Here is a 24,569-nt window from a genome sequence, read left to right on the forward strand (position 1 = left end):
ACCATTCTATATTTAGACATAATAGACATAAGGTATACTCTGTAAGTCACTGAAAGCAGCAGTAAAACCAGTAAAAAACGCCTTTATCGTACAGCTGCTTTTCCAGTCTTTTTCTCGAATTAATGATGAAAAGAAACAGTTCATTTATTAAAAATCTTTTAGTCCTGTACTTATTTGTCTCTTTTTAAAACCATGGCATGTTCAAATAGTCGTGCATCAGCGGTCCCCAACCTTTTTTGGTTGGGTCGGTTTATGTCCAACAATATTTTCACGGACCAGCTTTTAAGGTGTCGTGGATAAATACAACAAAATAACACAGAGGAAAAGACCCAGGGAAACCGAGATAACAATAAAAATTATTTTTAAAAAAATAGCAATAAAAACCCTGAAAACCATAAATTTCATACCTGAGCCTCAACTCTAGCAGCCTGGTACCAAACGACTCACGGACCGGTACCAGTCCATGGCCCGGAGGTTGGGGACCGCTGATCTAGGTGAGGTAAAGTAATAAATTGCTTAATCTGTAATCATTTATGTAATATGATTAGAAATAAGATTTTTTAAAACTATACCAGAAAAAATATTTACTAAAATAACAGTAGTGGAAAAAAACGCTGTCTTCCTTTTTAGACTCACTTATACAGTGTGGTTGTGTTGTTTCTGTGCAGATTGCCCCATTTTAAAGTTAAAGGAATATAAAGTGAAACACTGTGATCTATCAAAAGGTACTGGTTATGTAGGCTGGGTCCCTCATCTTCAAACCAGAAACACTTACAGCCAGTGTAAAACAACTAGAAAAGTGAGGATGTTGATGAACCTGCCATATGCTGGATTGTATGCCATCCATGCTTTGTTCCACCTGGTCTCATACCTGCTATTGAACTGTGACACACTGGAGCTGGGATAAACTGTGATAACTTTGCACCTACCTGATCCTCTCCTCTTCTTCATCTCGCCAGTTGCTTGTTTGGTGTCTCATGTGTGTGTGTCGCACTCCTCGTGTTCTCTTCATTCTCTCATTCACCTGAGCCCCATGCCTGCTGTTCATAGTACTGTTTATTGATTTATTCTCAGAACACGATCAAGAGACATAGATTAGGTAAAAGTTAAATATGAATGCTTTATTAAAAGTCTAAATAGTCATCATCATTATTCCATATAGGCTAAACAGTCACACAACACAGTCTGCAACTCTATCGGATGCTTGCTGGGCAAATATTCAGTGCAACAACAGATGTACATCAATCAGGATGCGATCGCTGTTTATTATTTACTGCAGTGTAATCAGTGGATTCTATGATATCTCCGTCGGATAGCATCTATCTTTACACTCTCATCCCTTCCTCTGTTGCTCTTGTTTCTCTTTCAGGTTTTCTTTTCCTCTCGCTCTCTCTGTCTCTCTCTGTGGAATACATGTTTGATTCGCCAAATCCGTTGCAGAGATGCTTCAGGGGAAAACAAATTAGACCGATGGGGCTGAAACCCATTTTAGGAGAGCAAAAAATTCTGATCTATATATCTGCTGATGTTCTTTATTCATCTTTTTCCATCCATGTTTTTGACATCTTATCCGAGCAGGGTTGCGGTGGGGCCAGAATCAAACCCAACTGACGTCATGCAAGAGGCGAGGTAGACCCTAAACAGCTCCCTCCCACTCCATCACAGATCTAACACCAAGATTCAGACACCCTTTAATACCCACATCCACAGCTGAAAATGAAGAATCGTATTTAATTGTCTTATTGGTGCATGTTTGGAGCTGCTCTGCTGTATGGAGCCACTGTGCTCAAAAGACTGTGGCGATTACACCGTTTCTAAATCACTTGACGCATCATTTTTCAGATATGATCAAGAAAACAGTTTATTTTATCAGTGCGTAACAAAGAACATATAGTATAGTTGTCATTGTCCAATATATAATTAGATATTTGTAAATGTACTTTAGTTAAGGCCTAATTACCAAAGACAAATATGGAACCACTTAAAATCTATTACTCGCTGGTATCTCAAGGAGTGAGATAATCAATTGATTTGCTGCCATCAGAAAAGGCTATTAGTTTCCAAGCATTAAAGACATTTGAGACAACGTTATAAATTCTGAGTATTTCTTTTTTTTTTTTCCAAATACGCCACTCAAAAGAATTTCCAATGAATTAAAGAAAAAATGAATATACATTTGAAGATGTCAGCAGCATCATTACTGTGTGTGTGTGTGTATATATATACAGGGTGGGCCATTTATATGGATACACCGTAATAACATGGGAATGGTTGGTGATATTAAAGTCCTGTTTGTGGCACATTAGTATATGTGAGGGGGCAAACTCCTCAAGATGGGTGGTGACCATGGTGGCCATTTAGAAGTCGGCCATCTTGGATACAGCTTTTGTTTTTTCAATAGGAAGAGGGCCATGTGACACATCAAACTTATTGGTAATGTCACAAGAAAAACAATGGTGTGCTTGGTTTCAACGTAACTTTATTCTTTCATGAGTTATTTACAAGTTTCTCTTTGTTCACAGCCATTGACATGTCAAAGAGGTTAACACATGAGGAGCGGATCGAAATTGTGTTGATATCTGGTAAACGCAGTAACCGGGTCATTGCAGCAGATTTCAATGCAAGACACCCTACGAGACCACCCATCTCCCATGCTACAGTTAGCAAACTACTTGCTAAGTTTCATGAAACTGGTTCAGTGTTGGATTTGCCAAAATGTGGATGCAAGAAAACTGCCACTAATGAAGAAACATCAGTGGCTGTCCTAGCTTCATTCAGCAAGAGCTCACAGCGTAGCACTCCCCGCATGTCACTGGAGAGTGGCATTAGTCGAACATCCCTTCGGCAGATATTAGCTACTCACAAATGGCTCCCTTACAAACTCCAGCTACTGCAGCATCTCAACGAGGATGATCCAGATCGGCGCACAGAATTTGCAGAATGGACAAAACAAAAATTGGAACAGGACCCTCAGTTCACGCAGAAGATTTTGTTCAGTGATGAGGCAAACTTTTATGTGAATGGTGAAGTTAACAAACAAAACCACCGCTATTGGTCTGACACTAACCCACATTGGATGGATCCCTCCAAGACTGTTGGAACAACAAAAGTGATGGTTTGGTGTGGTATATGGGGTACAACGATAGTGGGTCCATTCTTCATCAATGGAAACCTCAAGGCCACTGGATATGTGAAATTGCTACATGATGATGTGTTTCCCTCTTTATGCACTGAAGCTGGCACGTTCCCTGAGTTTTTCCAGCAAGATGGTGCACCACCACATTATGGGTGCCAGGTCCGAGCATTCCTAGATGAACAGTTTCCTGGAAAGTGGATTGGTCGTCGTGGGCCAGTTGAATGGCCCCCAAGGTCTCCCGATCTGACCCCCTTAGACTTTTATCTTTGGGGTCATCTGAAGGCAATTGTCTATGGTGTGAAGATACGAGATGTGCAGCACCTGAAACTACGGATGCTGGATGCCTGTGCTGGCATTTCTCCTGCGGTGTTGCTATCAGAGTGTGAAGAGTGGGAGAAGAGGGTTGCATTGACAATCCAACACAATGGGCTGCACATTGAACACATTTTATAAGTGGTCAGAAACTCATGAAAGAATAAAGTTACATTGAAACCAAGCACACCATTGTTTTTCTTGTGACATTACCAATAAGTTTGATGTGTCACATGGCCCTCTTCCTACTGAAAAAACAAAAGTTGTATCCAAGATGGCCAATTTCTAAATGGCCACCATGGTCACCACCCATCTTGAGGAGTTTGCCCCCTCACATATACTAATGTGCCACAAACAGGACTTTAATATCACCAACCATTCCCACGTTATTACGGTGTATCCATATAAATGGCCCACTTTTTTAAATTATCTATCGATCTATCTATCGATCTATCGATCGATAGATAATTTTAAAAAGTGAGCCTCAGAGGGTTAAAAGATGTGGCTCTGAAGCAGTAATGTCTGTGTATGATGCTTTTTCATAAATAGCATACCTCGTGACAAAAATGTTTGAGAACTCCTAAGCTAAGAGAGCTAAGATAGCTAAGGTAGCTAGCTATCTAGCGATAGAAGCCTCTTCTTTACTTTGAGCTTGTAGATGAGGCAGTGGCTTTGTCAGTGCTTGACTCATTAGCTGCTGTAACTATAAAGAATACCTCTTTCCTTCATATCTTCACCTTGCCTGTTAAAGCTTCTTCCACAGCCAGAAATTTTATCTTTGGTAATTAGCCTAGCTACCACCAGATGGTAACAATCCTTACAAACAGTTTCTTTTGTGATGAGCACTCCAAAGGGGAACAAACTAACCTACATTTCTTACAATGGCACCGTTAGGCTAATGAGTCGGGTTTCAATATCCGTTTACTTCAAATGCACCGCGGTATTGAAGTTCAGTATGCTCCCTATTAATACCTGCGGATACAGATGATGACAGGGTTGAAAATAATTTGCAGCACGAAGCAGATCAGATGATGAGTCAACAGAGGCAATGGAACTGCAGCATTGCTTTTGAACTCTGAACAGCACATACTGCATGCCTCCAACAGTGAGTTAAACGTATCATTAAGTTCAAATTAGGCCCTGTGCTTTCAGGAATACACATAATTGCCTAAATGTCCAGATATAATTCTTGAAATCAGACTCGTCATCTGTTGTGCTTTCACATCACAGTCATGTCCTTGTCACTAAAGCGACAGGCTCTGCACCGATTCAAACTGGTGCAGCAGTAAACTCACGCGGCCTGTTGGTTTGCAGCGGAAAGGGAGAGTGGCAACTTGGTTTAATGATAATAGCTCTGACGATAGCGGTGATAATCCTCCTGCTATTCTTGCTGACTGCAGAGAGCCCGCGCTTTGTTCTCCGCTCCCCCTATTAGCGTGATGGAGGTTCATTTTAATTTGAATGGACCATCAGTTGGATAACGGTAGAATCGCTCGCCCGTGTGTGAGTGCAGACTTGTGTGTAAGAGAAATCGAGCATGGAGAGAAATATGTGCACACGATAGAATGCAGGCACATGCATGTATGTACACACAGTGTGCGCTGTCAAACAAAGACGCAATAATAGAGAAGGACCCGCGGGTCAGTGTGGCGACCTTGCTGGGCTGCAGGTGCTATTATCTTCCTGGCACCTGTTCCGGGAGAGTTCTTCCTCAATGTCTGCCACAGCTGAGGCTTGAAACACTAAGATGGCAGACAAAGGCTGCAGTGAGCAGAAACATTATATTTCTTATGCTGCTTTTGATAGATGCTGAAAGGAAACTGTACATGTTCGACACATTTTTAGCACAGTTCTTTAAATAATTTAGTGAGAGATTTCAAGGGGAACTATTTTACATGTATAAGTATACATATATTTATTGGTGTTCTGTGTTTAAAGCAGTATTTCCCAATATTTTAGATGTAAAAAAAAACCCAGCAGAGCTAAAAAAAAGAGTGCATTAAATAATCAGCTAAAGACTAATCAGCTGTTTATATTTTTTCGCATGTATATATATGTGTATATATATAGGAGAACTGATGTGTGATTCTAGGTTTGTTGTCATGTACACCAGCGGTCCCCAACCCCCAGGCCACGGACCGGTACCAGTCCATGAGTCGTTTGGTAGCGAGCCGCAAGAGTTGAGGCTCGGGTGTGAAATTTATGGTTTTCAGGGTTTTCATCATTAACTCGATTTCTCTGGGTCTTTTCCCGTGTAGTTGTGTCTTATTTTGAAAGTAATATTCATGCGTTACCATATCGACCAGAGAGCATTGTTACTCTCAATGTTGTTGGCGCATTTCAGGAGGACGCTGCTAATAAAGTTACACAGTTTCTGTCTTGGTCCTATCATTTTATTTTGTTGTATTTATCCATGACACCTTAAAGGCTGGTCCGTGAAAACATTGTCTGACATTGAACCGGTCCGTGGCGTAAAAAAGGTTGGGGACCGCTGATGCACATTACTGAAGAACCCAGAGAACTTCTATTAGAATGTTCTAGATTCCTGAGAATTCTGAAAGAAAGGCAAAATCTGATTAACATATAGCTTAAGGGTCAATTAAAAGCTAAAGCTATGGCAATTAATGTTAGTCTTTAGCGTCCTAAAAATCACATTCATCCCCACATTACATTCCCACATCATATGAGAGTGTCTGAGCTCAAAAGCATTAGACCCACTGTGAAGACATGTTTAGAAACACTGACTAGCAGCAGCTAACACCACCAAACACATCAGCGCTTACTGACGGAATCGCCACAGTGTCCTTGTCATCAGACAGAAGTGAGATTCACTGAATCATCTATTTGTATTACAGCTCGTAGGACTCCCCGATGACTAAAGGATTATCTGCTGGAGGCAATCTGGACACAGTTCATAATTTTAGTCAACACTGCGAAGTGTGACCTCACTTTGTAGGTATGTGACTTAAAAAGAAGAGAGCAGCTTGTGAGCACAGGGTCAACCAAGAGGAGAGGAGCGGGCGCGCTGGAGGCCTGGACTCGCTACTGTAGTCTGATCACTTTACTTCAGTCGGATGCTATTAAGACTTTGCATGATTTTTGGGTTGATCGTAGCTTTATTCTACATTAATGCTCTCAGCTGCTGTATTGGAGATGCACGCGCTGTATGTGCTGTATGCACGAGTGTGAGCAGTAAAACTGTAAGCCGGCAGAGTCACTGAGACAGATTGCTCTTCTTATTTGACCCTGAGTTTGTACAAGTTCCCTGTGGCACTGTTAGAGTTTGTACAGTCGTAGCCTGGTGGTGAATGGGCAGACAGTATAAACAAGGCTCAGCCCTGGCTCTCTGTGTGGGTAGTTTGTCATAGCTGTGACTTCAGGGCTATCTAAATAGCAGCAAGCGGGCGCGTTCATCATCACATTCATCCTTAGCAGGGTGAGAGATGGATGCCCTACCCGTCCACCAGGTCATGAGTTATCACTCACCAGGGGCTGCTGGTTCATACAAAGGTCAAAGGACCATTTGTCTTCAGGCAAGTATGCCTTTCTGGTGCATGCAAACACACACACACACATGTGCTTCTATTCACAGCTACAATCACTTACCTGGGAATTTATTTATTTATTTTTTAAATGATATTTTTTATTTTGCTCACTACTTTATGATTACTTACTAATGAATAATCTGGGGATTTGCATTTAAAGAAAAATTCTGTGTTGCAATATGTATAATCATTTGTTTATATATTTTGCTGGGAGGTGGATGAGCATTATTGTGTCTACAAGCTAAATATGAAAGTGCAACTGCAGATGCACACCATTGTAGTAAAAACGTACTAAAATGAGTAAAATCTGGCAAATTTCACAACTGCATTTAGATTTATATTATCTTTGTTCATGAGAAATACTCAGGCCCATCCATCCATTTTCCAAGCTGTGAAAGGTTTGAGGCAGGTGCACCCGAACAGGTCCATAATTTTGAAACATTTTGAGGAATTTAGTTATTAGTTGACGTGGTTCCCCGCTTTCAGGGACCTATGTGAGAAAATTGATAGGACTCACTTATTCAGTAAATGTATTGTTACTGAATATATTGTTGCCTGCTCCCAGCTGGTAGCTTAGTGAGTAATTGAAACAGAGAAATTAAAAACAGAATTAGATGCCCTAAACTTCACTTTGATATTTAAAACCCTGTTATATACAAATTGAATGAATAAAATGTGATAAGCTTCAGAAGCGCTGGCTGACAGATTTAGCAAAGTTAGCATACCCAGTTTGCAGTCTCCCAGTTCTATATATTATTGGCAATTTGAAAAGTTTTCCTGAGTGTATTTTGCGCTGAATATGACATGAGTTAGAGCTCCAGTACACGCTAGGCTAATGAGCTGCTGGCTGTAGCTTTACATTTATCAGTATTTGTGTAACTCACAGCAACGAAAGCAAAGCAATCCACCGGTATCTACAAATACTAGCAACTTAACTGTATGAGATAATTATATAATTGGAAAGGTCAGACAAAATCAGCTTGCCTGGATCTAAAACACAGTCTAGTAATCTCCACCTCTCTGAGTCAGTTTGTAAGGTATGTAGGTAAGCTATGCAGTCACTGGCGTGTTTTTGTCGTTGTTATTTCACATATTTTGTGCTAATTGAAAACTCATTCACTGCTCATTCACAGAGAGCCTCAAATTAAACCAGCGCTTTTTAAAATGACCGTTAGAGTGCAGTCCTTTTAAATGTGTAATAACAACAGCACCGACACTGTGGTATATTCCACTGTAGTAAATGAAAATATGCTCCAGCAGAAATTTCCAAAACATAATCACACAAAACAGATTAGCTTTCACCGTCACCCTCAGACCTTGTGGCTGGGGTTGGAGTGGTGTTATGTAATGAGTCAGAGGGCATATGGATTGGATCTCTGTTAAAACTAGAGAATGCATTATCATTAGTGTGTCTACAGTAAAGAACCAGCCAACCCTGAATAGATCCATTGTCTTTCATTTCCACTCATTCGTCTCCTGTAATAAAGACTGGTTTGCTGCTAGCAAGAATTTACCTTTTTAACAGGAGACTCTTTTCTCAGCCACTGACATCACCTGTTTAGATAAGACGGAATAACATGAAACTTTAATGATCCCTGTGGGGAAATGGGAGTGTTACAGCTGCAGCTGGTAATAATGGAGACACTGAAGGAAAATAGAATTATCATGTGAATACAGCAGAGTGGGGAAAATTAAATGAGCCCAGACCAGCAATCTCAATATTAAACATGTTCAATTGGCACATATTACAACAACAAGAGCACACTTTTAATTATTGCATTATAATGGGGAGAAAAACAACAACAACCGCTCGCTGAATCACACCAAAAAGAAAGCGCTGCGTGGTAGAGGAAATTTAGCAAAGATTGTAAAAAAAGTTACTCTTCACATTGCAAACATCTGCATGAATGGTAAACAGGTTTATTTTAAGAAATGCATTTCGCTGACCAGCATTTATTATCTAGAGGTGTTTCTAATTCTCAGATCTAAAACTTTATGAATATATTAACGTGACATATGAAACGTTGCATCATTTAGCTTGAGAATGTGTACAGCAGGTTTATAATAATGTCTCTGTACTCCGGTTTTTGGATTCTGTAGAAAGAGAATTATAATCCTGAGATATTTATTGATAAAAGGTTCTAATGTCTCTGTGTGGCTACATTTTAATGTAATTATTATCCTTAAAAGTATGCACAAACACACAAAAAAGTGGCATTTATTGTTATCACTTGGCTATAGGTCATGTATTTGGCTGTAATAATGCGAGCTTCTCCTCAAACAGCTCCGGCTGAGGCCTGAAGTCCTCCACACACCTGCTCGTCGCTGACCCACTCTCCTGCCAGCCCCGTAATCCGATCCTTGTTGGCTGTGCTCTTGGCCAAACTGCAGCGCTACCCATTATCTTGCACTAAGCAGGTGCTGAGACGCATCGCTCCTTGATCACAATGTAGATCTGCGCAGAGCGCACGTGGAGTAATCCATTTTTCAATTTGGTCTCCTGCCTGGGATGAATTAACAGATGTCGATTGATTTTCCTTCCCGTGTAACTGTGAGCGTTGTTTACGCCCGGCAGCCAGGGCGTTATACCTGAGAGCCATGGGCGGAGCACACGTTATAATTAGCGCTCTTTATATCCCAGCGGCATCTGGCTGTTACTTTGACGTGTTTACTTTTCTACCCTCTCTGTTAAAACGAATTAAGCTCTCCTCTATAAATGATGGTTTTATCTATATTGTATCAGGTGTATAACATGTGAACGAACAGCATCACTCCTCATTTGCTCTTCTTTTACTGAAAGGCCTAATCACTCTAACAAAGACTACACGTCACTCCTCGTACCCTGGAGACTCAGTCTCGACTTGACGCGCCCCCTAGCGTTTTCACAGCCGTCGTTGTTCACCAGCTGGTTATTATTACTAAAAATACGCTTATAAAACTGGTGTAGCCTGGCACCATCACCCACTAATGACGGGAGTCAAGTGGCGCGCGGCAGATATGCCCTCACATGCGCGCTGTCACAAGCCATTTAATTGAAGTTGAGGAAATGGGAGCCGGCGTTGTTTTGCTCCAAGCCCACCCTCTACCCCCTTAACCCCACCTCACAGTCCCCCCCTTCCTCCCCCCAAGTCGTTATGCTGTCTTTATTGCCATCATCTCAGTGATCATGATAGCGATGATCCGATATTATCTTCACTAAGGTCGCTGTTCAGGGTTGTTTATTCTCTCTTCAGTCTTAGGTAGGAAAAGAAAAAACCATAAAGCGTTCACATGAGGTGAACAAGGAATGCTGCATTGATTTTTACAAGTGTCAAACAAACGGTAAAGCCTTGGCTGTGAATCTCAGGTGACTTTAAATATTTATGACTAAATGAGGATCAACTTGTTTTTGAAACTTTTTAACACTCTCCCTTACAGCGTGTGGGTGCGGTTTGATTTGATTGACAATAAACACCACGAGCAAAACAACAAAAACAACAAAACAGCATATTTCAACACATTTAGATCCAAAGATTGCTCAACTCTGACTGGTGCTGGGAAGCATCCCCACTGAGCTCTTCCCACTTCAGGCTAGTCAGAAAAAAACAATTTAATAAAAGTCTGTTTTTTGAAATAACCGATCGTGTTTTGGAGAAAATAAAAGTGAGGAACCTTTGTCATTGTCAAGGGGTAAGGCTAAATCACTGCACAGCTAATTTGCATAATTAGTTCTTAACAGGTTTTGATGTTTTTCCTTCCTTCTTCTTTCACCTGTTGCACACTTCAGTTTCTCTTGACTAGTGTTGTGCAAGTTACTTGGGAAAAGTAGTTAGTTACTTATTAGTGATTACTCATTTTCAATAGTAATCCCGTTACATTACTCATTACTTATTTGCAAAAGTAATTAGTTACTTATTACTTAGTTACTTTTTAAAAACATGATGCACAACCTGACTAGGTAATGAAGCAATGCACCTTTCAGTCAAATTCTATTTTTCATGCACAATCCAAACTGAATCAAATGGAAAGCCTCTTTTTAAAAATTGTTTTGATTTTACGCACATTGCATTAAACAAAAATTACATTATATGCAACAGTCTTTGACTTGAAGAAATTCTTTAACATTTAAACCTATTTTCTGCAGATTCCAGCATATAAACTAAAAGTTTTTCTGTTTACACTCACTCTTTCAAATAGATGCAAGTAAAACATAGCAGAAAACAAATAAAACTAAAGATTCAGCAACACTAAGTCCTGTCGCTCTTCCAGTTGTTACCGTGCTATTTCCGAATGATTTTCTTAACAATATTTCCCATTAACTTAACAGGCATTTAATTATGCATTATGTATATATATGTACATAAATGTAATTTTTTTTTCACCAGCGAAAATTGACTGATGGGCAGTCCACTTGCTCTTATTTTGACAGTTTAGTCACAGCTAACTAGCTAGCCCCAGCTGTTCCCTTCTTGTGTTTCCCCATTCGCTGCCTTGCTGGACAGGTTGTTATTCTGGCAGTCCTCAATATCAATTGCTGCTTCTCCCAGAAAAACATCTTGTCATCTCAGGCATTCTCTAACTCTACCATCTTAGTCTGCAGCTGGCTGCTGTAATCTTTATTCTGCTGTGGAGAACTGCTTCAAGCTCTAACCAGAGCCTGCAGCTGGTGGAGAAATGGTTCGTGTGTGGCGCTGCCGACCTCACCAAAGCTGCAGAGCAGGAGTTTATCAGCAGGATGGGACTCATTCGAGAGGCCGCTGATTATATTACTCAGCTATTTATTCATCTCAGTGTACATAACTTGTAAACCCCAAATGCTCCTTTCACGGTGCTCGCTGTGGTTACAGCCATCCTGCCCAGCCCTGCCCCAGCCTGTCCCTGCCCCTCGCTGCTGCACCAAATATAATTTAAATCTATGGGAAACACTGATTGAGGTTTAACTCCTTCCAAAGCAGCACACTGCATGCTTCTTTCAGTTACAATCAGACCGCAATCTTACAAGAAAACGTTCCTTTCACCACCACCGGTGGGAGGTCAGAGGTCGCTATCAGCTAAAGAACTACAGCCCCAGACTTGCCACTGATGGAATGTTTTGTTCAAGGGCGCGTGCCAGAATGGCTGTTGGAGCTTGGATCTCACTACTTTCCACCACAGCAGCCAGAAAGCGCACAAATGTCCCATAAAGCAAAGCCATTGTCCTGAGAATCCCACCTGCCTTTCAAGTGCTTAGCCATCCATGTCTGTGAGCATGTATCCCACTCCAGCACTGGGTACCTGGGTGTGCTACCTCCATGTCGAAGTATACTGCAAAGAAAAAAAAGACAGAGTCCAGAGAGGGTCTACCGGGAGGCAGGAGGAAAGTGGAGCAGAGCTGGGTCACACATGGAGATGGCGAAAGGGGGAGCTGAGACCAGATGATAGATTGGAAAATGAGGGTGATTCCCAGAGAAATGTGTGTGTTTCCGTTCATGTGTGGGAAATAACAGGCGGGAGTAAATGAAATGAGCACGTGGACGTTTTATGTGTCTATGATGAGGCAGGACAGCTGCCAGGGCTGGTGTCCCCAACTTGGAGGTCAGCAGCAGGTGTCACACCTGAGCAACCAGAGGGTAAATGCTGAAGTAGCAGGTGTGAGGGAAAGAAATGGAGAGACGGTGAAAGGCGGGCGAGGATGGATGATTGAGCTGAGGGAGAGTAGAGGGGTTAAGCACCGGGGTGACGAGCTCTCCCAGTTTAGAGAGTGACAATTTGATGGATGAATGAGGGGGCTGGAGGAGAGGAACTGAAGCTAAGGAAACAGTCTAGTTGTGTAGCACTGATTGTTTGGATGGGCAGGTGACTGTGTTTTCTTCTTAACTCAGTTAAGATATCGTTTGGTTTTGATACGTTTTACACTCCGGATCCATGAAGACGGCAGTCATGAGAGGAAGAACGGCAGGATCACGTGTGCTTCTCGAGGTCCATGGAGTGCAGTTACACAGAACAATAAAGACAGCATGGGTGCGAACTGACTGTGCTAAACACTGCCCCTTTACCGACACGAGGAGGTGGAGTGGCTGAGCCGGATCGAGATGAGAAGCCTTCTTTGTTCTTCCCTGTCGTCTCTCTCATATGAGTCGATGCTGTGGCCAGAAACCAGAAGGGGACGGCGAGATTATGTTTGGCTGATTTGAGGCCAATTGCTGGTTTCGCCTAAGCATCAGATGAGCAAGGAGGAGTGGATGTCAAAGAGATGCGAGCATCAGTGATTATTAGAGGGTTGGGAGGGCAATAGAGGGAGAAGACTAAAGTGCCTCCTTGCTGCGTCTCAGCTTGAATGCGACAGACACAATCTCTCCCACACGTGCTCGGCCTGGCGGCTGGGCTGGGTGTTATGGGTCTTTGGCAATGCCTGTGGTCCCCCTCTGAAAGTCTGCTGTGGCTGCTGTTGTTGTGACAGCGTGTCAAAATTAACACTCACAGCCACAGCTGTAACTGCTGAACATGTTGAAAGCACAAAGCATTGAACTCACTGCTATTTATTGCTCTCTGGCCTACTGTCAGCTCTGGGAATTTTTTGTTATAGAGTATAGCTCAGAAATCTGCAGTGTGCTGTGTGTGTTGGCAAGTCTCTGTTTCAGCAGAATAGGGCTTTGAAGACTCATTAGATGTGGCTAATCTGAATAACTTGTAAGGTGTTATAATAGACATTTTAGTTTTGGGTTTAAGAAGATCAAACTAACCTTGTTTTTTTATTTTATTTAATATAGAAAAACAACATTGTACTTATATACTGATTAGTGTGCAATTATCTTGCAACAAAGTAAAATATTCTCATAACTCAGAATTAATCTTTTAAAAATAAAGAAAAGCAGGTGCCAGTTTGTGGAAGCTGGCATGTTGCCTGCCATCTTGAAGTCAAGTTAAGATGGACATCAGCATTTTATGGATATGACTAGAGACCGGCGGTATATGTAGTACTTAGAAGAGGAGCTGTAGGCGTTAATGTGCAGTGGAGGCAGATTTTAATTTGTATTTGTACCTATCCTCTCAGAATGGGTCCGCTTCACCAAAGAAACGAGAACAGGAAGGAAATAAAACACGACCCCTTTCCCCCTCACCTCAAACTTCATCTGGTAATAAGCTAACTGGTAATAAGCTAATTATACCAGCTAATGCTAGGCTTGAGTGTCCTAAAAGTCACACTTTCCCTCTGATAAACATTGTGAAGTTTCACTAATGCGGACTAGCAGCAGCTTAAAGCAGCTAACAGGTTCAAGATATGCTCAAGAATTCACCTCAGTATTGCTGTTATCGGTCAGAAGTTAGCTTCTCTGACTCAGCGACCCATATGGAAGTCCATTCGCTACGTTTTCCGGCTTCCTCCGCACATAGGCGCGTCTTTTCAGGTAAGAGGTAAACAGTCGACTCACAGCTTACCCAATTAGCAAGAAAGGTCTGGGGCTGATCTGATTGGTGTCTGGGTAGACTCACTACAGACAAACAGCAGGCCAGAGTGTGGGGGTAAAAACGTAAAATGCTGCGAAATTTTCAGTTGACACATATCTGTTTTTTATTTCTGTTATCAACACTTAAGTCTAAGGGTTTCTATAATTCAAATATGTTTAAAAAAATAATGTGTACAAAACGGTTTTTTAATATAACCAGTAGTAGAAGCACATCAGCTAGCGATGACCATTATGGGGTATATTTTAAATGTAATTTTTTTTAATCTTTCTTGGCTAAAACTCTTTTGTCTTACAGCATCAGTAGCTGTGATTATGCACTTGAATTTAGAGGAGTAAGACAACAGAATCCAACTGACCCCTAATCTGCAATATACTGACATCTAGTGGTGAGATTTTACACGCCGTAGCTTTAATCCTCTGCTTAGTTCAACTCGAAGCACAAAAAAGAAAAGATCCAGGTCCATGTTCACGCTCACAAATGATTACAGTTGAAGCAAGAGCAGTAAGCATTACGACAGACTGACAGATAACCGAGTGACTCATCGTGGATCATCCGCGCTACATGCAGAAACTCATATTATAGTGACTGACAGGAGTCGAACTAGTTTCCTGAACATTATCCAGTGTTTCCCCACAGATATGAATTCTATTTGTGGCACGAGTGAGGAGTCTGCATATGCAGGTGTTTTTATGAGAAAATTATTAAATAATATCAAATAAATGTAATATCTTATGCTTCTGTGCAAATATGAGTTGGCCTGCTTTGTAACAAAAAAAAAGAATAGAGGAATAAGCAGTGTCTTCTCCTGTATCGTCTAATTTGGTGGTCGAATTCCAAGTCTAGCATCTTTGAGTGCAGTTAGTGAAGGTATGCCTCGTTCTGCTCTGCAGCTACAGGATTTAAAAGTCAGCTGAAGGATATCAAGAAGTGAAGTAATGGTGCTGTGAGAGAAACACTGGCACATGGATTATCCACTTGTAAATGTTTTTTTCAAACAATTAAAAAATACTTTACTTGTTACTGAAAATACTTGGTAGCTATTATTACTATAAAACTATTGTTTTATGCTTGGGCAGCCAACCCAGTTAGTGTCTACAGTTTGAGTGGGAAACAATCATAGACTTCTTAAATCTTCTAAAGTGTGACATGAATAACTAAATGATTTCAAAATTGATACTCAAGACACGGACACCTGTGCAGACACATCCACATCAATCTGGAAATAAACAGAAAACTATAAAAACACCAAAACACTTTGTGAAACAGGATCGTATCCAGGGCACGATGAGGAAGACCAAAGTTGGCCACACCTTCAAAAGATCAATCCATTAAGCGTTGATCACTAATAGACCGAAAGTCTGAGGTATTTCTCTTACTCCACACCTGATAAAGGAGATGAACCACCGTGTGTATGCTGCCATTTAAGAAAAAGGGGGAAAAGGACATTATTCTTTTTGCTTGACGTATTAAGCTGATATTGCTAAGACCTGTAATAAGAAATTTTGTATTAACTCTGACATGAATGCAAACTACAAGAATCCTCGTGAGTAGCCCCATAATTTTGGTAGCTAACCAAGACCCCAGCCAGTCCACAGCAGTTTCACTGACAACTTTCGGACTAGCCTAGATTTGCAGTTACCTTATACCTAACCAAGCGGGTCTTTACATTGACTTTAGACTATGGCTTTGTCTTTTCACATGGCTACTACATCAGACAGTTCATTACATTAGTGATTAAAGTTTGTGACTTTTTACCATGGCGAGACAGAGGGAGTCAGAGTTGGACTCACTGTTTAACACAGTGCTCTTCCCCTCATTCTAAAAGATCTAAACGTTGGATTGGCTCATCATTGGACTGATATTTTGTCATGTGACTGTTGCATCATTAAACACTTCTCCGAGGATGCTGTTCTGCAGTTGATGCCAACCTCTAACCTCCCTGCTGAAGCTTCCCCTTCAGGCATCAAGAACAAATCCCTGCCATCTTTTATTTCCAAGCAGAATGCAGTCATGGCCCCCCCATGTAGAGCCGTAGCACTGCTCTGCCCTTCCTCTGCTATCTAAGTAAGCTGTTATATCAGTAAACACCGTGCTGTTCATGTCAGGTGTGTGCTCCACTTCCTAAAGAGAGGGTATGTCTCCTCTTTGTAACATAACAAAGTGCTGTCTGCTGCATATGCTGTATTTTTAATTCAACAAGGGCGGTTTGGAAGCCTTGTAGCATGTCACACGCTAGCAGCTCGCAGTGGCGTTCCCCTGACGCTGACAGAGAAATCAAACGTAAAATGGAGCACCGGAGCGAGTGAGCGGCGATACAGAGCAGATGTTTGCAAGGAATGTTGACTTTTTGTTTGGCCCTCATCTTTGACGCTGCCATCCTCCGGTAAAGCGAGTGACGGAAGAGAAGAGAATAAAGGGAGTGCGGGGGTGAAAGGAAACAACGCGGAGTGAAAGGGAAAAGCGGCGCTGTTGGTAGAACTAAGTGGAAGAAGTGTTGGCAGGCGGGATGTTCGATGGCAGGAAAGTGGGACAGCTACACAGCTGTGCTTTGGCGTCGAGGGACCCCCCGAGATTGGTGTCACTGTATTTCATTGTCAGGGAGAAGACGGGGAGCGAAACACTAGAGACGCTGTGATGTGCAGACAGAGGAGGAGGATCTGGAGGAGGCAGAAAAAAAATGAAAGTAAAAAAGTGAGACAGACCCTGGAGCAGCTGCTCTTATATTGCCTGATGGTGCAGAATAGAGGCAAGAAAAAAAGAGGCTTGTGTTGGCAGTCGGGGGGCAGGTAAACAGAGCCACCTCCTCTTCACACGGGGAGAACTGATGCCTGGTTCAATTGCGGGGTGACCCGGCGGCTGCACCCTGTCATTTAAACTCCAGAGACGAAAACAACATTTCCCATGATTCAGCCGCTGCTCGATAGGAGCGGTGCTGACATCTTTAAGATCGGCTTGACAGTTTTGCTTGCCACCTCACAATAAATGGCCCTTTTGAGTTATATAACACCCGCTGAGATCTGTAAGAATTTACGATCAGCCATTATTTCATCCTCACAGGGTGATAAATAGGGTGATAAATTCCTGTGGCTGAAGTCGCTGAGGGGTCAGGCCCTTTTCATGTTAGCTATTTCATGTTTATTTTGCACTGAGTTATCTGTCAAGGTGAAGTGGCTGAGTAATGCCCCCAAAGTCAGATAGCGAGGATAGCAAAAGTCCAACAACTCAGCAAAACTGGCTTTCCCCCGTAGCCTCTGTGGGGAAATCTCGCCTTTTCGTCGTCTGGGCCGAACCGAGGTCTTCAGTTGGAAAAAAAAAACATCCGCCGTTGATCGATGTCTTATCACTCCAACGGCCACTAAAAGTAACAGCTCGAAGGAGTAAATGTGGTGCCATTGTGGCCATGATTGCTTGCTGTGGCACTTGTGTCACAGTCAGAGTCACTCTCAGAGGCTCAGACAGAGTGAATGATGGCAGGTCTGATTCACACCACCAGCCTCTGTGCTTGTATATATGGGACAGCTGAGGTGAAGGCAGATAAACCGTACCCTGAGAGGGAGAGGAGATCTCGTCCCTGCATGTTTCAGTTTCAATCGTTGCTCTTGTTTGGGATCCTACAGTTGGATCCTTTCTTACAGCCCAGCACTAGAAGTGCTCTTCAAGTTCCTCAAAGATAAAAAAAAAGCCTCCTCTGTCATAAAATAAAAAAGAAAGGTAGGCAGAAAACACAAAACAACAACAGATGAATAGGGGAAAAACAACCCATCCCTCCTTTTTTTGCCCTCGGTTCTTAGCACACTGCTGGTAAACAGCGCGTGAACAAGCGGGCTGCAATTTTGAACGCAGCTTTATTTTCCTCCGTTTATTTAAGCCCAAAATGGGTCCTGATGGAGTCATCAGCCCCCACTCGCCAGCTAATGGTTTAATTATGTCCATCTGGAGGAGGCTGGGAAGGCGAGCTCGCCTTACTCTCCAGTCATTCCTCTGGTAATTTGTCTTCCCCCGCACCCACTGACTGCCGTGCTGATGGCACCGAGATGCGGCGAAGCATTCTGGTGGAGGATCAGCCTTCTACCTCCCACCCAAAACTTCCGTCTGATACTTCTTGTACCTCTTTGGGGCACAGCGAGACCCCGCAATCTCTGTTACACTATGTGATCCCTGACCTTCTTGAAACCAATTCTCCTAAAAGCATGTTTGCACTCGGATGATGTTTTATATGAACAGAGTTAGAATCCTCAGTGATGTAGCTACGGACACTTACCGTTCATGTGAGTTACTGCTTTCTTTTTGCATAATAAAGTGATAATCTCTTCTACTTTTGGGCTAATGCAAGAACTTTTTGCTACTCTCCACAGCCAGTCGATACAGTTCAGCAGTTACCAAATCTCCTGTGGTTGTGGAAAGAAAACTGAATTTGGAAAAGGAAATGTGCATTGATTTTCGTTCTTGTTTTTAAAGTTTTTTTGTGACTGATCTAAGGAACCTGGGTATTCAGGTTTAAAAAAGCAGCTGCTATTTCTTGGGCCTTTTTTAAACAATGTACAGTTGATGGATTTGTGGATTAATTCACCTTCATCTTGAAAAAAACAAATCTCTACTCAAACCAGACTCTGGGTTTACTGAATTCAGTATGGTAAATGGCCTGTATTTGTATAGCGCTTTTACTAGTCCCTAAGGACCCCAAAGCATTTTACACATCCAGTCACACACACATTCACACACTGGTGATGGCAAGCTACATTGAAGCCACAACCACCACAGACCACTGACAGAGGCGAGGCTGCCAGGCACTGGCCCTCTGACCACCACCAGTAGGCAACGGGTGAAGTGTCTTGCCCAAGGACACAATGACCGAGACTGTCGGAGCCAGGGGTCGAACCGGCAACCTTCCGATTACAAGGCGAACTCCCAACTCTTGAGCCATGATCGCCCCGCGATGGAGTAAGTAGTCGGATGGGCTCATTGGTTGTCTTCCTCAAGAGTTAGGTGAGAATATATAATCTCTCCTGGCCAACAGCACGAGGTTAGTTTAGCTTGGCACAAACTGCAATCTGCCGTGACCTAACCCACTGATTTCTGAAGTCAACATTTTGAAAATTCAATGTTAGCATTTTGCACCGCTAACTTTATGGAGGGGGAATAAGCTGTAGAGAACAAATTCCTTTTTTGTACTATCCATCCATCCATCCATTCGCTTCGGCTTATCCTTTTTCAGGGTCGCGGGGGGCGCAGGAGCCTATCCCAGCTGTCTTAGGGTGAGAGGCGGAGTATACCCTGGACAGGTCGCCAGTCTGTCGCAGGGCTAACACATAGACATAGACAACCATTCACGCTCACATTCACTCCCACATTCACACCGATGGGCAATTTAGAGTTTCCACTTAACCTATCCCCACTACTAGTCTGTAAAAATGCTTTTCATGTAGCTAAGGAGTCGGCTGTGATTGCTAAACTTTTCGAGACAGCCTCAAGTGGCCATTAGCAGAACTGCAATGATCCGTTACGGTTTTACGAGGGGTTTTGGCCGGGTGCTGCGACGTTCTGTCTCGTCACCATCGTGTACTTAATCCAGCTCAATTCACAAAAGTCTAGCACAAAACAAAAAGAGCAGTGCTAATCTTTGCAGGAAACAGAACATATGGGAGCTGTATAATTGCTCATTTAGAATTTGATAGATGAGTGATCTATGTTTAAGTGCTTGATAGTTCTTTATAGAAACTCTATAAAGAACTGTATGAATCAATGATAGTCACTTTTGCCTATTAGATAAAGAAAGGACTGTACGTACCTATAAACTTTACATACATTCAAAGTCAGTGTTTTATTATCAAGAAATCCACATTAACTGTTTGACGACTGAGTTTTGAGCAAATTTAATGGCGACCAGAGGAAGTAGTACCGAAAACAACACTGATATGACAACATATTGGCCCTTTGAAATACTGTGAAAATACTAAATACAAAGACTATTAGACTTTCCTCTTCTTCTTTTTCTCACTGAGATCTTAACCACTGACCCTGAACTCCATTCCCTCAAGTCTCGAGTGCTCTTAGATCACATTTCATGGCTGATTTGTACATAATGATGTTGTCTCGACTAAGAAGTTGGCTGAGCCTTATGGCTTTGTTAGTTTGCAGGGCGAACATCATTACTTAGTCGGGGTATTGTTACGAGCAGACTAAGCTGTATTCCCCTGCCAGGAAGATGACATTGAATTACATGTTGAAGAATTGGGTCAATAAAAAGCGTCAGTGGCAACAGTGAGTGCGTCTGTGTTGTGAGCCACTCTCTCTGGGCGTGTACTGCCTCAACTTTATTAAATTTACATGAATGTGTAATATGTTTGATTTAAAAGAAGAAAGTCTGCCATGATTCCAGTTGTGTCTTTTTCTTTTGTGATGGTTCATCTCGGCTGAAAATTCTGGGTCACATTGTCTCATTCAGATGGTTCATTTGAAGCGCCAGGTATTATTGCTACCGTCTTCTCGGCAGTGCGTGCAGAAATGGCTCATTCCTTTTGCAAGCTGAATTTAACATTTGAATAGAGGCCTGTTCTGCACAGATGACCTAGTTGCCTTTTTACCCCTGAAAGCACACAGTTCTGAATGTGAAGGTCGCACTGACGCATGGACGTAATATGCTGTAAGGGCACAAAAGTAAAAAAGCTACAGGTAGGGGCTCATGTGTTTTATCAGCTCCTTTGAATAAAAGGAAAGTGAATGCTCATACTTTAACTCTCCTTATCTGTTTTTCTCAGTGAAAACCTATTTTTCCTCAGATCTTCAGCTCTGTTTGTTGACTCCAGTGAGCGGGCACCAAAGCCCAAAGCACTTTCCATCTGATCTTGCCCATGTGCATTAACGTGGAGGATGTATCATTAGTGGATAGGGATAGGTTTTCATTAATAGTTAAGAGCAGAGATGTTGTTCCAGCTCTTGAACTGCTTTTACCTTCACTGGCACCTCAAAGAACGAATTTTCTGTCTGACATTGCCGCCGATCAAACACTGTCAACCGGCAGTGTGAGCCTTTGAACGTTCAAATCCTTTTCCTTTGCCTTCTGACAGAAGACGATGACTTTGATTTTGAGTGTTGCTCTATCTTAACAGAAAAGCCTCACTAATTAAATAACATTGTTAACCACATTGAGCAATTTAGACCACGCTGTCATCCCTACCCACACCTTCTGCTGTTATCTGCTTACATTCGGATCGCTTTTATTTCCCTGCAGTTATTTAACTTCAAAAAAGTGAGTCGATGTTGTTAGCATCTGCTTGTGCATTTAGGTATTTTTTATGTTGGCCATCACAGACATTTGGTGTTTTAAACTCTGAGCTGAAGCTTCAGGTAAATATAAAAAGAGCAAAGAGCAAATAGTTTTGGGGATTAGTAGATGAAGATACAGGGATGCAAAAAGGGAAAGAGTTTAAGGTGTGTGTGTGTGTGTGTGTGTGTGTGTTGGGGGGGGGGGGGGGGGGGCACTGTAAGATGGCAGCCATGGGGGAATGGTATCGGGCTCAATTATGACGGGCAGTGGAGCGATGCTCAGGAGCAGATGAGCTGAGAGCCAGTCCCGTCGGAAAAGTCAGCCGCAGATAGCTGATAATCCCCGGGATGGACCGGGGACAATCTGGTCACAGATGGAGCCGTCCCATAGTCAGGTGTGACAGTGACTGCTGGTAGCGATGCACCAAATAACAGTGCAGCATGAAAATGCAACAATTGTTGAAGATTCTTGTTGGGTACGAAGAGGAGAAGGTGGCGTTACTGTGGCTAAAGGATCCTTCACAATGCCCTGATATTATGTATGCGATGGACCGCACTTTGCTGACCCACTTCTTCATCTTGTAGCTACGCAGTGGCACCAGATGTTCCGCAAAATATGTACAGTATGTACGTTACTCCTCGCGTTTGTGAAGATGGCAGTAATTCACAAAGAACTTAATTGTAGTGGACTCAAACTCTGTGTCTTTTCCTGTTCAACCTAATCACTCAAACATTCAGCATCCCTCAGGTGTATACTTGTAGCTTGTGCGTTGGTTAAATTCTCCATTTCTCTGCATAGCCAAAGAAATGCTAACTAAGGACCATAAATCCATAAAGTTGGGTGGACCACTGCCCAACGTGCTGAAGTGTTCACAGGTTAAACATATGATAACTTTCTAATTCAGTTCAGTTCAGTTTTATTTATATTCCTCCAAATTGTAACAGCAGTCACCTTAAGGCACTTTATACTGTAACCCTAGAATAATATGATGATGACCCATTTTCGAGCAAGCTCTCAGGAACGGCGGGAAGGAAAAACTCCCCTTTGACGGGATCTATGTTGGAACCAGTCATTGTGAACAGTTGAGGATGAGAGTTTTGGAACTTTTGGAACAGGAGAAGTTTGCATACATGTATCGCTGCAACGCAGGGTTTACAAAGGGACAAAACTTATGTTTGTGTCCCTTTGTAAGTGTCTCATCTAACTGTACTAAGTGTCTCCTTGACTCGCACAAGCTCGGGCCAAGGTTTTGAAGTGAATTTCTTTCTTTCAGAGGTGACGATCAAAGTACTTTACGTTCTGTATTGTTACCATCCACGCTGTTTGTTTTCAGTCTTCTTAACTGCTATTAATGGAGCATTACTGAGCTTGTTGACTTATTACCACCCCTCTATGTATTCCATTGGGAGTCTCGTTGTAGCTGTATAAAGCACATAAGAATAGAGACTCACTTGTTCAAAACAATGCTCCATAGTGCTGAAGGTAAAAAAAAAAACCTTCCTCGTAGGACGGTAGTAAACTCAGGGGATCTAATGAAACTGAAATGCCAAATGCTACATCATTGCTCATTGTGATCACTTCTAAGATAATGTAGGGAAGTGCTGGCTTGTAGTGTACCTGCACAATAGCATTAAAAAGAAGAGAAAAGACGATAACTGTGCACAGTTTCAGATTATCTATGAATGGAGACGTTGATCAGGTTGCATTCAGCTTTACATGCGAAAACTGTCAAATAGTGACAAAAGAGAACATCTAATGAGGAGACTAGTCTTGGTGTGACTTCTTGATTGTTGGTTTGATAAGTTACAGATCGTGGTCAACGCTAAGCCCGATCCCTAAAAATCAATGCGTCAATTTTCAGTTGAAGATCCCAGACTTGACTCTGATTCTTCAATTTGACTGACAAAATGTTGATTGGTGTCTGATGCGGAGGGTGCTGGAGGAGTGGGAGGTTGTTTGAGATACTACCTGACCGTCCAACATTCAGCTGGGACAGACTTTGCTGAGCGTCTTTCAGATTTGACAGTGTTTCTGCTTGCAAAATTGTCAGTGGCATTGCACAATGTGACCACCTTCTGTCAGTGAAAATGAAAGATATCCAGGTCACAGCTGACAGTCTGCCACCAGGGGAAAGATGAAAAAAGTGGCTGCATCTCAATCTGATTTGGTGCCATGCTGAGGCATGTTTGTATCTATAGAGCAGGAGGCGCTTTGGAATAAAGAAACAGAAGGATCCATGTTTCCATTAGCAGGAAGTAGACGCCTTTTTGACCTTTTCATTACCTTTGAAAAGAACATGGGTCCAGGAATTGCTTCACCAGATACACTTCTGACAAATCATACTTGTGCTGTGCAAACCTGATGTCTCTTGAGCAAAGGAAGCAACATGCTTTAGTCAGAATAAATTCTGTGTCACACTGCCTGAAGCAGCAAAATAAAACGTTGTGTTCATTGATGTTTTTTCCCCCAGACATGAATCAAAAAGCTGTTCTTAAGAGAAAAATCGAGCACCAAACATCGATAGAAAATGTCATTTAGGAGAGGTACTTGTGATAAAAACTGTTTCAACACCACATCAAACACTAACACCTGTGATAAATAGAAAAAGACTTGCTTAGGGATGCCCCAAACTATGAGGTGACTTTTTGTGAAGGCTAATATTCATGACTAGTGTGCTCATTTTTCTGCTCACATGTAAATGAAATTTTCAAATAACTCTGGAAGATTTTGACTGGCATGTTATAGCAGACAGAAGCGATGGTGTGCAACTAAATGCCACACGAAATAAGGTAATAAAATGTCAAGTATCTTCACTTGTAAAAGCAACTCTATATTTCATTTAAATGCATTTTTTTATCTCTAACATTCACAACAGGGGTCA

The 24,569-nt window shown here is 42.1% G+C and overlaps 1 protein-coding gene across 6 annotated transcripts in view; it reads left to right on the forward strand.

Moving 5' to 3' along the window:
• Nucleotides 1–24,569, forward strand: part of adarb2 (adenosine deaminase RNA specific B2 (inactive)) — a 224,133-nt gene that overhangs the window by 13,737 nt on the left and 185,827 nt on the right. Inside the window, exon 1 of one of the 6 annotated variants that reach the window (XM_082545994.1) lies at nt 14,282–14,360. The exons of the other annotated variants lie outside the window; for them this stretch is intronic. Within the exon in view, the coding sequence (XP_082402120.1) occupies nt 14,303–14,360 (58 nt within the window). The 5' untranslated portion in view covers nt 14,282–14,302. Of the gene's footprint in view, nt 1–14,281; nt 14,361–24,569 lie in introns of those variants that run through there. 6 annotated transcript variants of the gene reach the window in all.

Source organism: Aulonocara stuartgranti (genome assembly GCF_965226115.1).
Source record: "Aulonocara stuartgranti genome assembly, chromosome: 9".
Lineage (NCBI taxonomy): Eukaryota > Metazoa > Chordata > Actinopteri > Cichliformes > Cichlidae > Aulonocara > Aulonocara stuartgranti.